At 40.9% G+C, this 18,442-nt stretch overlaps 1 protein-coding gene across 5 annotated transcripts; it reads right to left on the bottom strand.

Moving 5' to 3' along the window:
• On the bottom strand, window positions 1–18,107 carry sepsecs (Sep (O-phosphoserine) tRNA:Sec (selenocysteine) tRNA synthase). 5 transcript variants are annotated; one of them, XM_047385993.1, is made up of 11 exons: window positions 17,622–18,107; window positions 15,492–15,610; window positions 15,252–15,406; window positions 14,633–14,751; window positions 13,896–14,054; window positions 13,289–13,689; window positions 11,132–11,261; window positions 7,727–7,818; window positions 4,132–4,225; window positions 3,925–4,015; window positions 1–457 (listed from the first exon to the last, which is right to left on the bottom strand). In XM_047385993.1, exons 2-11 carry the CDS (start codon window positions 15,603–15,605, stop codon window positions 211–213), a joined length of 1,602 nt encoding a protein of 533 aa, XP_047241949.1. In that variant the 5' UTR covers window positions 15,606–15,610; window positions 17,622–18,107; the 3' UTR covers window positions 1–210. The 5 variants fall into 5 exon arrangements, with proteins under 5 accessions (XP_047241949.1, XP_047241948.1, XP_047241950.1 ...); XM_047385992.1 differs by having other exon boundaries at window positions 15,492–15,607; window positions 17,622–18,105; XM_047385994.1 differs by having other exon boundaries at window positions 15,473–15,607; window positions 17,622–18,103.
• Between the last annotated feature and the right edge of the window lie 335 nt (window positions 18,108–18,442).

The raw sequence follows: 18,442 nt of genomic DNA, 5'->3' as shown, positions 1-18,442 counted from the left end.
AAAAATCTATTATTTTTTTAATCCGAGAGAGGGACTGACTGCATTTTCACAATATTTCAGCCAGACACCACAGTGAAAGCAGGTTTAATTATAAATAAAATCTTTATAAATGATGAATCTTCAGATTTTTAGCATACATTTAAGAATGCAAGTCTCTTAAAGCATAAATCCGGATTAAATTAAAGAGAGGCTCAAATTTTCTCTGCTCAGTCAATCTTTATCGGGCACCTCCTGATTGGTCTGAGGTACTGGGGAGCCACTTCTTGCTGCTTTCCCATCTTTCTTCAGAGCGTTCAGACACTTGTCGAGCCTCTTCATGCACAGCGTCACGTCCTGTCGGGTGATGCCTACGGCCGAGGCGGCGTTAAGGTACGGACACGGGTAGGACTCGGAGTGCGACATGAACCCACGGAAGGTGTGTCCGCTTATGGTCTGGTCCTTACCCAGCGGTATCACCCTAGAGACATCAAAATAAAGAGAAATGCTCTTCTGAAACAATAACCTTAAAGCTAAAGATTAAAGTCGGACTGGACAAACAGAAACAAATTGTCTCCACTGAGTAAAGACGTCTCCAGATTTTTAATTATTTCTCTCTAAATTCCTTGCCATGACCCTAATCTTAAACTTCCCCCACTGGTTCTCTATCAGATTCATGTCTGAACTCTGGGTGGGCCGCTCCAAAACCTTAATATTACTTCCACTCAAAAGAAAGATTTAGGTGAAAATTAAAAGATTACTCTGTCTTCCATGGCTCAATGGCCATCAGTAACCTGCTCCATACCTGGTTATCTGGTAACCCCCCAGGTTAATCAGATTACCTATGCATCTAGACTATTAAATCCTGTTAAATCTAGTACAACTCAGACTCACTTTAATGTTAAATTCATTATGGACGCATATGAGAGAACATTATGGTGGAGAAAAGCATTGCAATAAAAGGGTAGATGTGTATGAATTGGAAACTTCCCCTCAAAGTATTGATGCAGAGAATAGCCAAGTTCATAAAAGTTCAACGATTTCTGTAACTGGAAAATGTTATTTAAGGTTCAAGTGAGAATGTGACAGGATTAAAAGCAGAATGAGGCTGCAGGCTCTGACATTGGTAAACATTGATGCTTTCTGCAGACATCTTTCCACTTTTAATAGAAACAATCTAGTAACTTAGGAGCTGGCTCTGAGAGGATGGGCAGTCTAATCTTCTAAAGTAGTTCCAGCTCATCCATTTGCCTAATCAGTGATAACCACGGGCCAGTTTCCTTATTCGTTCAGCTCATCCTGAAGTCATTTTAAAATTAAGGCTTCTGTGTTAAAAGCCTCCACATTCTTTTCCTTTCTCTTTTTTATTTGACTACCTTGCATTTTTATACCAATATTCATACACTTTGTCACCTTACAGCCTCAAACATAACGTATTTCGTAAGCTTTTAATTTATAGACCAACTAAAAGAATAATTGTTTTGCACATTCGACGGGATTTAAGGCTTTTTTTCTGACTGTCTTCTTGCCACTCTTCCATGAAGGTCAGATTTGTGGAGTCCACAACTAATTATTCTTCTGTGAACAGATTCTCCCACCTGAGCTGTGGATCTCTGCAGCTCCTTCCGAGTAACCCAGGGCCCCTAAGCTGCATCTCTCATCAGGGCTGTCCTTACCTGGCCAAATTTAGGTGTACGGCTTTGTTGGATTCATCCACTTTGGTCGCAGAGTTGAACAAGCGCAGCTCAACAGACGTCACAGCTCTGACATCACCCGGGATTGTAAAACCCGCAGAAAATAAACTTTCGTTGCCATTTCCAGCGTGTCTTACGAGACGACGCAACGGAGGTGCATATCTGGAGAGACAAAACCTCGCAGGCGAACTTTTGCTCCACAAGGCCATTCCCGAAAGAGCTTGAAAGCTGGAAATCTGTCTGATACAAGAAGGTTGATCGAAGACCACGCCGACACCCGGCGCAGGTGAAAAACCCAGAGGTTTTATTTCAAAGGAGATGAGTTTCCCTCCTTGTTGATTCAGTCGACTAAACGGTTCTTCATATTTTCCCCTCCTGGACAAATGAGAAATGACCGTTTTTTTTCTTTAATTTGATGACGGATGCGTGGTCCCCCCTCCTTCATTTTTCTTCAGACTTGATCCCTCCTCAACCGGTGGAGAGAAGAAATCAACGTCAAAGTAATTTCGTTCTTTTCATATTAAACCGGATAAGTGCATTTAGAGGTCTGGGCAGGATGAGGCATAGTGAAGGTGGTTTAGAATCACCAGTAGTTAGTCTCAGGTATTAACTTGTTGCATGCAATACTGATTGAAGTGTTTTATGTCGAGCTGTGTTTTGATTTGGTGCGCAAGCGCTGCTGAATTGTGCGTGGTTAATGTTTGTCCGGCTGATCCCAAATCAGCCAGGAGTTAGAAGTTGGACTTTTAAAAGTTTTTCATTCAAAGCAACTGCAGTTTGGGCCTCGCCTGACCATTCTTTGTTCCAGTTTTATTGCTGGAGATTTTCCAATGAGTTCCCGCCTCAGAGCTTATGACTCTTTGTTAAGATTTGGGGCGATCAGCTGGTAGTGGCTAAAGGGGCGTGGCCCCACCGTTTTATCAGCTGATCGCTGCGATCGAGACATCAACACAACAGGAGGATTTCTTTTTCCATTTAACCCAAATTACACATTTTGTCCATAAAACTACTGGTTTGATCTTCATAGACACTAAATGCGCATATATGTTTTTCTTTTATTATCATTGTTAGGTAGTCATTTTTATTCCCTTTGTGTAGAATAGTGCTTGTTAGTTAGGTGAAGGTTTGTGGACCAGAATAATGGTATATCAAGATTATTTGGCTTCAATAAATCTTTATATATATAATTAAGTGAAGCGTTTGTGTTTATTTCATGCAAGAGTGATTTATCTGTCAAAACAAGGTCGAAGTTCCCCCACCTTCGGTGAAGTGGTTGAATAAACAGTGACATTTTGTGGTTTTGGTTAATAATTTATGAATTATTAACGATGAATAGCTAATTGTAATTATTAAAGAGCTTTGAGCCCATAATCACAACACCAGAGGACATCTCTGATTTCTATTCATAAGTAATGATTTTGGTTAAGAATTTTTTTTTTTCAAATTATGATTTAAAATTATAATTCTTGATAAATATTAATGAATTAATAATCATAATTCTTACAGCTACATGCTGGTAGGTTTGCAGTTGTGCCACACTTTATTATGATATGACGATTGAACAGTGATCTGTTCAAAGTTTGGGATATTGATTTTCATGATGCTATTCTCCAACGTACCTCTGAGGTCTTCACAGAGGAGCTGCATTTAGACTGAGATTACATGGCATGCATGTTGACTCGTAGGTCCTTCTTGAGGAAGCTTAGGTCCTTCAATGTTTGCAGCAAGATGCTGCATATCTTCTATAAGTCTGTTGTGGAGAGCGTGATCTCTTCTGCCATCATCTGCTGGGGTAGCAGGATCAGAGCCAGGAACTTAAAAAAGCTCAACAAGCTGATAAATAATAGGCTGGATCTGTTCTGGACACTCCTCTGGAGATCATTGTACAAAATGAAGAACATTATGGAGAACCCTGAGCATCCTCCTTATTGTTGTACAACAGTGTCTTCAGTCAGAGGCTTCTTCAGATCTGCTGTAAGACAGACCGCTACAGGAGATCCTTCCTGCCCACAGCCATCAGCATCTACAACAGCTCTTTGATGAAGCCTGTTTAATATGATCTACAACATTTAATTTCTCTTTGGGATTAAGAAAGTATTTTTTAATTGAATTGACTAATGAAGTACTTCTGAAGACAACTAGTTGCTTCTTTCACATTAAATCCTCAGTACATCAAGGTTTGTGGTTGTGGGGAAAAAAAAAGGTAAAGTGGTAAGAATACTTGTGTAAGGCAATGTGTGACCAGTTTTCATACCTTGCTCCTGACACCTGCCGAGTGAACAGCATGGAGCCGAGCTGAGTGACCGCCTGGTTGCTCGAGGCCTGGAGACCATCTAGAGACATAGCTGAAGGAGGGAAGAGACGTGCCACACCCAACACACACACATAAATGTACACACAAACGTCGAAATGCAAAAGTTAGAAACATAAATTCTGCAGAAATGGAGAACAGCAAGCTCACCTAGAGATATGGGATTATGTGGGGTGTGAAGCAACCTCTCCCCATGTGCAGATGCAAGATTCTTCAGCTCCTCAACCAGGAAGGAATAAATCTCCTGCAGGCCGTGTACAGACAGAAAGCAAGAGGGGGCAGAAACATACAGCAGAGTGGACTGTATCAGGAAGCTATTTTTGGCAACAACCAGAGCTTTATTTAAACAGCAGCAGGCTTTGGGTTTTTGCTAATCCAGCAAGTTTAACAGTAATCCAAAATAAATCTGACTCTGTGTTTCTGCTTCAGGTTTCACTGGAGCCAGAGCATCCACCTCCTGCCTCCTCTCAGCTGGGATGTTTGTTTGCATCACACTTCCACCTCCGGGACCAATTAGAGGAGCAGGAGAAGAAGAATGCAAGCTCTCAAACCGAGCATGTTTGAAAGATGCTGACGGAGTGCTAAGCACCGAGGGTGAAGCTGCTCCTGAAAGACTGAATCAAGCCGAAGGGGTTCAGGACACAGACGTTACGAGACCAAACCTGCACAACAACACTGTGCAGCGTTTTCTTTCTGCTTGCTGCTAGCTCCAGAATCCCTGCTGCAGCCCTAAAAGGGTGAGCTGCAGGCAACTCTGCCTGCAGCAGTAGGTGTGTGTCTGCTAACTCTGAATATTTTCTCCTTCAAGAGTCAAACACAAACAGCGTTTCAACCGCATCAAGTGTCCCCATGAGTCCCTTGTCCCCTGATAACAAAGAGCAACTTTATTTTCCCAGCGTGAAGGGGGAGGGATGCAGCTGGCTATGGCTATCCAGACAATCCCTCAGTGTTTGGGTCGAAAAGCTCTTCAATGAAAACAACGCGCTGCCCTCTTAACCGTGTTGCAGACATTCGCTAAATTAGCGCTACATGCAGCTTTAAGTGAACCTCAAAACACTGAATGTCTGAATTATTTAAAGCTCATCGCCCCTCTGGAGAGATGTGAGGAGTTCTCTGGGATCTGCAGACACGATGGAAAAACTGATTTAGTATATTGATTATGAATCATGACAGCCTGGGAGAAATCAATCGGCCTCGATGCTGCCAGGTCATACAACAGGCCAGATAAGCTTCGGCTTTAAGGCTTTGTGTATTAGGATATAATTTAATAAAAGATCAAATGTTCTGCACTGCGTCTTATAATTAAGCAAATGAAACCTCAGATGGACATCAAAGCATCAATAACACACAATGTTATAATTTACTTAGTGAGAGGTGACCAAAAGAAAGAAGCATAATCTACCTTTTAATAGTTTAGCATCTCACTGGCCAATGTTGGCTTGTGATCTGGGACTCCAGTCTTATAGCCAATCTATATCATGACCACACAAATCTTTCTACAAACGAATGACATATTAAATTACTTTGGGTCGTTTCAGAACAAAATAAACATAACCGTCCATGTCTGGGATTGAAAGCCTCACTACAACTCCTCTAGATATACTGATTGTGGCTAAATAGATGAATCTTGGTCTCCTCTGACCATCAAGTCTTTCTCCAGAAGGGATCTGATCTAGTTCAGTCCATTGTGACATAAGCTGTGGACAGTGTCTTCCCATTTCTGACGGGCTCTGGGGGTTTCTGGGTTGTTCCTGAACAGCCAAAGCAATTCTGTTTTATTTGGGGGTTACAGTTTGAGTCAGAGTTTGCATCCTGGACACGGTTCATCGGTGTTCGGACAACGATCCCAAACACACTCATCAAAGCTAGTTTTACAACAGCTAAAGCAGGAAAACATTAGGCGTCTGGAATGGCCCCAATCTAAACACCATTACGAATGCACCAGCTGTTGCTAAAGAGCACCAGCAGTTTACTTATTGAGCCTTTTTGTATTATTTTAATATAATGTTTACAGAAAATCTGCAAGAAATTCAAACTTATTTTTTATAATAAGTTTGCGTGATGTATATCCATTCCACCTAAACGAAGAACAGTTTAAATACACGATCAAAAAAATATATATAATTGATGCCCATGATGAAAGTCTATACCTGCCAGTCCGATAGAAGCAGTAAGGCGGTCTCTACCGAAGGTTTGATTTTTGTTAAATAAATTATCTGATGTTGTTTTTACCTGGTTGACAACTATAAAACTAAAACTGATTAAGCTTTTTGAATCATGTTATGACACATGATCTCGCAGAAAGCTGAGGCGAACTCCTTTTTTTTTTAAACCACAGCTAGTATCTGAGCTTAAAAGGAGGTAGATTTAGTTCACCCACAGCATATTTATGCTACAGCAGTGTGGAGGAGTGGGAATGCTGCAGTGCCTACGATCTGAAGAGGGGAATGCTGCATTGTGAGTAACTCAAAAAGGTCTGGATCAATTTTATCTCTCTACAGCAGAGCCCCCCCTCTACAAAGCAAAGAGCTTCCTGAAGACTAGAGTCCCTACTTTCAGTCTGAATGACGGCTAAAGTCTCACGCAGCATAAAAGCTGGAGTTTGGCCCATCTTATACAAGCTGCAGCTGCCGTTTTAGGGAAAACTCAACAATACATCGAACAGGAGAAACCAACATTTCCATTAATACAAATGGGTTTTTCTTACATCTGCAGTGGTTTGCAGAAATATTCACACCCCTTAAAGCTATTCATACTTTATCTTAAAACTCAAACAATTTTAACTGGGTTTTATGTGATTCAAAAAATAAATTATAAATCTTTGACAGATAATGGACTGATTAGTGCGGCGGTGCATTTATATTTAGCCCCACTACGTAAAAATGGAAAACCACTTTACGCTGCAATTAAACTACAAACCTCTTTCAGCTTTGCACATCTAGAGACTGAAAGTTTAGTCTGTCCTGCTTTGCAGAAAAGATCCACCTCTGTCAGAGTGGAAGGAGAACATTTGTAAAACAATTTTCACATTATTCACCACAGAGACTTGGTTAGATTTTAGGTCCTGACTTTGACTGGGCCATTCTTACACACAAATATGCTTTGATCTAAGCCATTACATTGTAGCTCTGGCTGTGTGCTCTAACTGGTTTCTTCCAGGATTGTCCTGTATTTTTCTCCATCTGTCTTCCGGTCAACTCTCACCAGGTTCCCTTTTCCTGCTGAAGTATGCCCATGACATGATACTGCCACCTCCATGTTTCACAGTGCAGATGGTGTGTTTAATGTAACTTGTAGTGTTTGTGAGTAAAGGGAAAGTGGAGAAATGGGATTCTGGACGGTCTCATCTGATGTGCTGCCATGTTAGCTTGTGGCAGACTGCAAACAGGACTTCATAGGTCCTCCTTTCAACAGTGGCTTTCTTCTTGTCACTTTTCCATAAAGGTCAGATTTACAGCTCCCCGACCTGTTCCTGGGTCTTTATGATGCCGTTTGTTCACTAATGTTCTCTAACAAACCTCTGACGTCTCTGATTATTGTAAAAGAAAATGAAGACCATGAACCACCTTTCAGCACTGCATGGTGCTGCTCTAAATTCAAATAAGGCGTACTAAGGTTTGAGGTTATAATGTGGCAAAATGTGAAAAAGCAAGGTACTGTAGCTGAGAGTACTAAGCAGAAATCCCACCCTGCCACAAGAAGACAAACTATTTTTAGCTTTTAAGACGGTAATGTTTGTCCTCACCTTTCTCTCCGACAAGTACTTCTTGTAGCCGTTGGCTCCCAGAGTGAGAAGGGTGATGAGGACGTCAAGCGAGGGTGAAGCTGATGCTCTGCCTGGACATAGGAAACCCAGAGAAGATTTGGGGGGCAGATAAAACAAACTAAACTTGTAGTGATGCAGCAAAAAACTTGCAAATTTTCCTGTGATCAGCTCTGACTGGCAGGTCAGATAGCAAAAGGAAAGGGGAAAAAAAAAAAAAAAGTCTGATTTTGTTTTTCGTTCATTAAACTTTTTTTTTTTTTTGCCAAATGCATAAATACACGGCATATTCATTGTTTTAAAGATTAGGGATTTATGCCTTGATGCATAAAATGGGGAAAATTAAACCATCACTCCACTCGGTTGGATCCAGAACATTAAGAAACTTGCAGCACATTTATTTCTGTTATCGTAAAGGTTTCCTACGCTTCGTTGTTGTTTACACATGGGATGTCCTGACCCACAACAGAGTAACGGATCAACACTGATCAAGACAATATAAAATTCTTGGTATCCGAACCCCTGACTAAACCCAACTATAGATGCTTTTCCATTGATTTGATGTCAGCCACACCCACAAAAAGGTGTGGCTGACATTTTGTGGATCCAATTCCTGGCAGTTGCTGTTGTAACACAATTAACCTGTGTTGGAGCTGCATGTTGAGGCCGATCTGCAGAAATTAAGGCTGGGTCAAATGCGTTGCCATCAAAAACTGGATACCGCAGCATCTGATATGTCACTGCCGACTAAGTGTAAAACTGATGAAACGTCTTATGTTACTGCGCTTTAAAGCTTTTTGGAATCTTACACAGTACAGACCAAAAGTTTGGACACACCTTCTCATTCAAAGAGTTTTCTTTATTTTCATGACTATGAATATTGTAGCTTCCCACTGAAGGCATCAAAACTATGAATTAACACATGAGGAATTATATACTGAACAAAAAAGTGTGAAACAACTGAAAATATGTCTTATATTCTAGGTTCTTCAAAGTAGCCACCTTTTGCTTGATTACTGCTCCGCACACTCTTGGCATTCTGTTGATGAGCTTCAAGAGGTAGTCACCTGAAATGGTTTTCACTTCACAGGTGTGCCCTGTCAGGTTTAATAAGTGGGATTTCAAGCCTTATACATGGGGTTGGGACCATCAGTTGTGTTGTGCAGGAGGTGGATACAGTACACAGCTGATAGTCCTACTGAATAGACTCTTAGAATTTGTATTATGGCAAGAAAAAAGCAGCCAAGTAAAGAAAAACGAGTGGCCATCATTACTTTAAGAAATGAAGGTCAGTCAGTCCGAACAATTGGTAAAACTTTGAAAGTGTCCCCAAGTGCAGTCGCAAAAACCATCAAGCGCTACAAAGAAACTGGCTCACATGAGGACCGCCCCAGGAAAGGAAGACCAAGAGTCACCTCTGCTGCGGACGATAAGTTCATCCGAGTCACCAGTCTCAGAAATCACAGGTTAACAGCAGCTCAGATTAGAGAACAGGTCAATGCCACACAGAGTTCTAGCAGCAGACACATCTCTAGAACAACTGTTAAGAGGAGACTGTGTGATTCAGGCCTTCATGGTAAAATAGCTGCTAGGAAACCAATGCTGAGGACAGGCAACAAGCAGAAGAGACTTGTTTGGGCTAAAGAACACAAGGAATGGACATTAGACCAGTGGAAATCTGTGCTTTGGTCTGATGAGTCCAAGTTTGACATCTTTGATTCCAACCACCGTGTCTTTGTGCGGAGAACACACCTCCAGGCTGTGTAAGAGCTATTTGACCAAGAAGGAGAGTGATGGGGTGATGCGCCAGATGACCTGTCCTCCACAGTCACCGGACCTGAACCCAATCGAGATGATTTGGGGTGAGCTGGACCGCAGAGTGAAGGCAAAAGGGCCAACAAGTGCCAAGTATCTCTGGGAACTCCTTCAAGACTGTTGGAAAACCATTTCAGGTGACTACCTCTTGAAGCTCATCAACAGAATACCAAGCGTGTGTAGAGCAGTAATCAAAGCAAAAGGTGGCTACATTGAAGAACCTAGAATATAAGACATATTTTCAGTAGTTTCACACTTTTTTGTTCACTATATAATTCCACATGTGTTAATTCATAGTTTTGATGCCTTCAGTGTGAAGCTACAATATTCATAGTCATGAAAATAAAGACAACTCTTTGAATGAGAAGGTGTGTCCAAACCTTTGGTCTGTACTGTACATGTCAAAGATTAGGAACAAAACTGATTTGATTTCAATAGTATTTTCATGTAGTGTCAGATTTTAAAACATCATGGTGTAACACAGCTATAACCCTGATCATCAAATCAAAAAATAAAATAAATATTCATGGAGTGTTTCGTATTACACTCGTTTTATTGAAACTATTTAAAACAAAAAAAGTTAAAATTCGCAACAAATATCAACACAAATATAAATTTGCAAATGAACCTGTAGTTAAAAGAACGTTTCCAGACCTTAAAACAAAAACTGTTGATATTCAACCACTTCAGATTAAGTCTAAAAATGGGATGAAGATGTAAGACGTAAAACTAAACTTTCGCCACTACTGCAACAAAAAACTTATTTGGTTTTGATCTAAATGAACTCTCAAACACGTTTCTACGTGATCCAGTGAGGGTTCAGACTGAAATCCTAGATGATTTCAACATTAAGCCAGTGGAAAACAGGTCAGTTATTTTTAGTATAACCATGCATCTTGCCTGTGTGTTAAACCTATAACGCCTTCATTACCACGGCAAGAAAACAGCATGAATCTTCCACTAGCAAATAGGAAGCAGTTGTCACAGAGCAGCGGGGTGTCGGGTTAAAACACTTCTCTCCTGCAGGCAAAAAACTCAATGCAGAATAAAGTTTCAAAAAGGCGTCAAGTGTCAATCGATGGCTGAGCAAGCCAAGTCAGATTCTCCATTTCTGTTTACTCGTTCATTCAGAAAGCTCTCAAAAGTTTGAAAGATTAATCTGCGGGATGTTCTAAATTTACCGCCTAGGAGAATCTATAACGTGTTCACACAGTTTCTCCTGAAGTGTTAGAAGACATGTTTAAAAGCTGATTTTTATTGGCACGTAGAAAGGCATGTTCCTTCAGCAGTATAAACGTTAACCCACTCTTCACCAGCTTGAAGCTATGAAAGGTCTAAAGGAGAGCAAGTTTGGAAGAGATTTCATGTGAAATTTCTCTATATAAAGAAAAGTGGAGCATGCATTTGTAAGCTTCAGTCATAGTCGGGAAACGGGAAAGTCCCATGTATTGAAATATACATGAACAGATCCTAAAGGTCACCACAGATGGGCCTGTACAAATAAACACATCCACCTGCCTACTGTTTTATCAGCCATCTCTTTAGAGCAAATCTGGCTAGTTTATTACTCACCTGGGTACATCTTGCTTATCTCCTGTACAAAAGACTCATCAAAACCCGCGATGATGGCTCCACCTACTGGGACCATGAAGTTCTTGTCCAAGCTCTGAACGAAGGCGTCGATTCTTCCCACGCGTGCCCCCTAATGAAACAGAAGATATTTAAGAAACCTTTGTCAACCAAAAACAACGCACGTTTCAAATTAGAAACGGTTAAACTCAAAGGGTCTCATGCAAATGTGATTAAGAAAACATCTACTGTTTCTTTCAGATGTTGACATAGACTCTTGTACATGAATCTCACAAATGTGGGCTTTTAATGCTGCGTTTGAGCTGTTTTTATTTTTTTAAAAGGAGCAATGATGATGCAACAAACACTTGAGGGATTTTTAAAACCTACAACTGGCTGTTCTGTGTACACAAAAGGCCCATTTCTTTCAAATAGACCTCAGTGTGTTAGTGAGCCCCTCTTGGCCCTGATCATCCAGCCACCTCGCAGGTGTGGCGTATCCAGATGCTGATTAAACAGCATGAATACTGAACAGGTGTGCCTTAGGCTGGGTAACAATAAAAGCCCCCCTCTAAAATGTGCAGTATTAGGGTGTCCGAAAACCAGTCTGGTGGAACCACCATTCGCCTCGTGCCGTGCAACACATCTCCTTCCCATAAAGTTGATCAGGCTGTTGATTGTGGTCTGTGGAGTGTCGGCCCACAACACTTCAATGGCTGTGCGAAGTTGCTGGATGTGGTCAGGAACAGGAACACGCTGTGGTATACGCCTTTCCAAAGAATCCCGAACGTGCTTAATGGGTGAGATGTCCGGTAAATTTGCTTGGCCCTGCAAGAACCTGAATGTATTCAGCTTCCAGGAGCATTATCATGCTGCAACATGAGGCGATAGTCGTGGATGAATGACAGTGGATTATAGGGTCTCGTCAGGTTATCTCTGTGCATTCAAAAAGACTGGTGCGGTTGCACGTGGTCTGCGGTTTTGAGGCCGGTTTGGTGTACTGCCAAATTCTCTGAAACGCCTCTGGAGGCGGGCTTATGGTAGAGAAATGAACATTCAAATTCACGGGGAACAGCTCTGGTCGACATTCCTGCGATCAGCACGCCAACTGAATGCTCCCTGAAAACTTGCGACATCTGTGGCGTTGCGCTGTGTGATGAAAGACACACTTTTTATCGTGGCCAGCCTAAGACACACCTGTGCAAAGATCATGCTTTTTAATCAGCATGCGAGGCGGGTGGATTATCTCGGCAAAGGAGAAGGGCTCACTAACACAAATAAAGAGAGATCTGTGAACCATATTTGAGAGAAATCTGCCTTTTGTGTATATATAGATGAAGTTTCAGATCGGAAAAATGGGAGCAAAAACAGGTGAAAATAATTTGGTTAGCATGATCAGGATCAATGCAGGAACCACCAAGGTTCAAGTATAAGATGAACCGGAAGATGCAGGAACACCGGTGTGACTGTTGCAGGTAGAACAGGTTTCGCATCGCCACGGACTGACAGGGTGCTTATTAAGAAAGGAGTGCCTACTCCACAAGCACCTTCAAACTTAAGTAATATTTGCAGCCACCCAGATGGGTGGAGAAGCCATCCGTCTTGTGTTATGGTCAGAGGAGGGAAGGACTGAGCTATTTGGCAATGATAACAGGAAGAATATTTGGAAGGACTGAAACTGGGACGTTCAAACCTTCAAATACTACACCAACTGTTAAGCATGGAGGTGGGAGCATTGTGCTGTGGGGTGGTTTCGCTGCCAGTAGTACTGGTTCATTTCACAAAGTGGAACACATGAATAAAAAAGGAGGACTACCTTAAGATTCCTTGAAGTGGAACTTGCCAAGTAACATTTCTCCAAATAGTAGGGATGTATGTATATATCTGAGCATGTGTGTACAGTTCTGACCCGGTGTCAATTAGGGAATAAAAATGACACCAAAAAAAATTATTACGGTTTTGAAAAGTTTTTCAATTTGTTTGTTGCATCAACATCATCATTCCTCCCTGGGAAAAAAACAAAAAAAACAAAAAAGATATTGAAACAAATGCTTAAAACCCAAAACGGTCATCTAAAATTCATATGATATTCAGATGATGTATGTGTTTAAACTTCTAACCAGCCCTGTGGTCACACCATCATACCTAAGCAACTGATACCTGCTGTATAAGATGCATGCATTTAGAAGACTGCACTCCGTATGCATTGTTGACTATGTGAGGGATGTCATATTTGGCACACATAGTGGCCAGCTCTTCAAGTCTGGAAGACAGTATGTTACAAACAAATGAAGAAATAGAGCTTTCTTTATTAACACTCACTGAAGAAAATAGATAAAATACATAAATATGCATTGTAACAGAAATGCTGCAGAGGTTTGAAAATGTGGTAAAATCTTCCATTAACCTGTCGGGGACGCGTGGAGCGAAGCAAGACGTCGTCGAATGAACACATAGGACGTTTTCTGCTCCAAGCTCCTGAATCTTGCGTTGGACTGTTTCCAGGTCCGTTCGCAGCTCATCGCCCACCAGGACGTTCTCCACAACCACAGGTTCGAATCCTGATAAAACATTAAACTGCTTGGATTGGAGAGGAACTCCCTTCTAACTAGCACTGAGATGGAGGGTGGTTAGAACCATAACAGGGTTTAGAATATCTAGCGGAAACCTTAATCAAAGGTACTCTGTACATAAATAGGAATTTTTTTAAACAGACCCAGTTTGTTCATTAAAAGGATACGAGGTTGACATGAAGTCAAATGCTGACCTGCTGTGATCATGGACTTGAAACAGGACTTCTGATCGATGCGAGGCCAGATGATGTAGCGGGCCTTGGGTCTCCGGTGACGAAGGGTCAGGAAGCACAAAGTCAGACTCATCCCCGTTGCCATGGGAACAACAAAGCAGCTTGCCACGCTACGAACACCTGGAAACGAGATTAGGATTAAACTTTTCATACAAGAAGGAAATTTCTGAATCTTGGTACAAACAAGATTTTTTTAATGCTATACCCACTTAAATTTATTTTAAAAAGTCATAAAAATGATTTTCGTTAATACCTTTCTTTAGAAACTGGTAATTTAATAGTAGTGTTTTAACGTAGGGCTGTACGATATTAGGAAACCATACAATATTACTGGGAAATCCTGTGACAGCGATACGACTTGTGATGAAAATAAACTAATAATCTATAAAGTGTTCTTCTGATTTGGGTTGGCAAACATAGCCCCAGATAATAAGAAATCAGTGCAGCTACTGGAAAATAATTAAATTCACTATTTCAAACTCCGACAATATTTTTTCTTAAAAAACCTGAGGCCGTCCTCTGCTGCTTTCATCCTGGAAAACTTCCAAAAACATATTACAGGCAAAGACAGCCTGAGCGATTAGCTAGCACTTCATGCAGTCCAAGCAGTTCTCTGCGATATGCATATAGCGTGCAGTGATACTCCGATAATTTCGGGAAGGCTGACACGTTTTTTTATGAACCTGCAGCCTACTCACCTGAAATCTTCAGGATGTCCAGAACAACAGAATTTGTGAGCTTGTTAAGCAGACTGGATCCTGCAGCTTTGGGCTGAACGGCGGCGATGTCACCTGACCGACCGATGCCATGGATCAACCTAAACAAAAACATCAGCAAAAGAACAGTTAAACTTCCTAAAACTTTGTGCAAACGCAGGGGTTCCTCTGTTCTGGAGTCAACTTTGGACAGAAAGAAACCTTTATCAGTAGAACAGAAAGCGTAACACCAACAAGAACATCTCAGCAATTTAGAATATCATAGAAAAGTTGGATATACACATTTTAGCTTGAACTCTTTTTGAACCAAGGGAATGGGAAAATAGCTGTGCATAATAGTTCGCTGCCATATATCTGCACTCTTGGTTAGACGTTTTGTCGCTCTGAATACATAAATCAGTAGAACAGAAAAATACGAGGCATCAAGAGAAAGGATAGAAAGATTGGGGTCCTGATTTTGCAACGTTTGACGTTGGGGAGAAAAAAAGAACATCAAAAGACTGCTGTATCAAACTGTATGCAAAACTATCCTCACATCTCTCAAATATCCAGAACAATCCTTCTGACAATGAATGCTTGATCAAATGAAACCGATCTAAACCTGTAATGTCTCCTCGCCACCAGGCTGGACGCCACGCGGCCCTCCCTCTCTCCGACGCCGCAGTTGCCCAGGAAGTTGTTGCTGTCCATCACGGCCAGCTCGTTGAGGAAAAGCTCTACGGTGCTCTCGCTCCATCCTTCCTCCGGACACTTACCCTGCAAAAAGCACAATGTGAGAGGACGAAACATCTGCAGCAATGCTAAAACGAATAAAAATAACACCTTGTCCCGATAACCCAACCTGGTCCAGTAAATGTCTGATGAGCTGCTCGTGGCCGCGACGAGCCTGAGAGCCCTGTCGGATGTAGGAGGGTGACACGATCTTCTCACAGAGGGTGAGGTTTTCGATGTTCATCCCTGCTGAACACATGACCTTACGTGAACGAACCGACCACAACATTTTTCGTTAGTTTATGCCAGTGTTCAGGGCATCAAAGAGTATTTCGTTTGAATTTTTCCAGCAGATAATGATTTTCTTTACTCTTTTCAAACACTATCTTTGGTGAAAGAGATCCTGAATTCATCCACTCCAGGTGTCTTATCTGAACTGTGCCCCTCCCTTACCTGTTGCCCAGCACTGCAGCCAAGAGGAGTGAAAGAACTAAACTAAACCTTTGCTTTGCCTTCAAGGATGACATTCTGAATATTTGGTCATTTCTCCAGTTGGAAAAAAAAAAATAAAAAAACACAGACAGCTGCTCTGAAGAGCAGAATGGCAAAAAGGTATAATAATTTCACAATAAGAAGATGAAAACTGCTCCCTAGGTTAAGCAGGTCTTTATTTTGTATTCTTGCTTAAGGCTCTGTATCAAAATCTAAATAGTAACACATCAATGTTCAGATGAACAGAAATCTGAGGGTGATAATGTGATGTTTTCATAGAGCGGGGCTATAAAAACAAGGTACAATTGGAGTGGCTCAGCTAAAACTATTCTGTGGAGCTACTCAATCATTATAGTCTTAATAATGGAGGACAAAAAAGGTCTCAATCATTGAACTTTGTGGAAATTAGGAACCATAAGTAGGATCGTAATGTGATTACAACACAGTGCCTTGTGAAAGTATACGATGGATTTGATGGTGGTCCAGGGGAACAATAAGATTTGCATATTTTTTATACCCCACCCTGACTTGTACTTCTCAACAACTTTGTCCCTGACTTCTTTGAAGAGTTTCTTGGTCTTCATGGTTTGCTTAGTGGTCCTGCAGCCTCTGGGGGCATCCAGTAAAGGTGTTATGTGGCACTTAGATAGGTGAACTTCATTTTATGTGACTTTTGAAGGTAAATGGTTGGAGCAGAGCTTTTTAAGGGCTTCATAGCAAAGGAAGTTGATGCATCGGCACATTCCAATTTTCAGTTGTTTTTATTTATAATTTTCTCGTTTCACTCACAAACTTAAGACTATTTTTTGCAGATCCATCACAAAAAATAAATAGGATTAAAAAACATTTTAATTACAGACTGGAATGTAACAAAATAGGAAATAGGGAGCTGAATACTTTTGCAAGGCAGTGTATCTCTGTAGCTCAGAAACACCTTAACAACTACAGTGTCTTACAAAAGTATTCCTACCTTTTTGAACTTGCTGTTATAACCACAAAATTAATTTTATTTTAAGGGCAGAATTGTGAAGTGGAAGGAAAAGGATACGTGGTGGGGCGTGCATTTATATCCTGCCCCTTTAACTTGGATGTGCCAAAATAAAATCCAGCATTAATCGGAAAAGTAGGTCCGTGATTATTCTGGAGGAGCTGTCAATGAGCAGTTGTGCATTTATTTCACAAATCTGGCCTTGATGAAAGGGCGGCATAAAGAAAGCCACTATTGATAGAAAGCAATAGGAACTGCCATTTAAACTTCGCAACAAGCCATGTATGGGGGATAGCAAACGTGTATTCTGGTCAGATAAGACCAAAATTCAACTTGATGGCCGAACTGCAAAACACTACACGGCATATACAGGATAATCCTAAAAAAAAGACCGGTAGAAGCAGCAAAAATACTTGCCAACAATAGAGTACCTTAGATCATATTACCTTGTACTAGAATGGCTCAAAGTCCAGACCTAAATCCAACAGAGAATCTGAATAAAGATGTGGAAACTGATGTTCACAGAGAAATCCTATTGAGCTTGAACCCTACTGCAAAGAACAACAACAAAAAAAAAAACCCCAGCATTGACTCAGGAGGGCTGGATACAAATGCACGCCACACTTTTCAGATTCTTTTACAAAAAATCATGGCAAACCATTTCTCATCTTACTTCCAGATCACAATTATGCTCTACTTTGTGTTGGTCTATCACATAGTATTTCAAATTAAAAAAATACATCCCGTACACAGGTATCCTAGCAGTACTGAACAACTTACCAGCAGCTGCAAATGCAGATAAAAAGTCAGAAGTATATAAGTCTGGTTACAGTCTAACTGACCGCTGCCTTATGCTTCGGTTAGCAGCAGGGCTGTTTGCTAAGCTAGGCTAACGTTTGGGGAAATCCGGACTCCGGTCCCGCTTTATAAATGACGGTAATCTTATCTGTTCTTCCCCTGGAAGCTCGTCTTGGGTTTCGGATTATGAAACAACCCTCCTCGCAGTTACAGACAGCAGAGGAATCTACGTAACGGCGGCCGTGGTGGAAGAAGATTGAAAGCGACGCTTACGACGCACTGTCACGTGACTTCAGCACTGAGATCACGTGATCACAGTTTGTCCGGCAGAAGAGAGAAATGAGCAGGGACGCGTCGTTTTCATAAGCTGCCACTTTTTACTTTACAAATATAATTTAACCCGCGATATTTAATGAGAACGTTGTTAAAATTTAAGGGAGAAGGATTTCTCCTGGCAACTCTTCCAAAGATATGACTCCCTGTTCTGTCCGTTTTTAAGTTAACATTAGACGTTCATCTCTGGAGATTTCAGCATTTTCTATTCTATTTCTTTCACACATACATGCAATTTGCCAAAAAAAAATTATTTGAGAGTCTTTCTCTCTGTTTTTTGCTCTCTAATTAATTTAAATTGTAAAAATAAAAAAAAAATAAAAAAAAGCACTTTTAACATTCAAGGATTAAAAGTATCAGATTTTTCTTGACTGTCATTTTAGGGTATTTAAACAACACTTATGAAATTGCCACATATATTTTATTTTAATTTCAGATCAGCCAGTCATTATCTTTATTTAGTTCAGAAA

Source organism: Girardinichthys multiradiatus, chromosome 14, assembly GCF_021462225.1.
Source record: "Girardinichthys multiradiatus isolate DD_20200921_A chromosome 14, DD_fGirMul_XY1, whole genome shotgun sequence".
In the NCBI taxonomy this organism is placed as follows: Eukaryota; Metazoa; Chordata; class Actinopteri; order Cyprinodontiformes; family Goodeidae; genus Girardinichthys; species Girardinichthys multiradiatus.
Note: the sequence above shows the minus strand (reverse complement) of the source record. Positions and strands in the feature narration are given on the sequence as shown.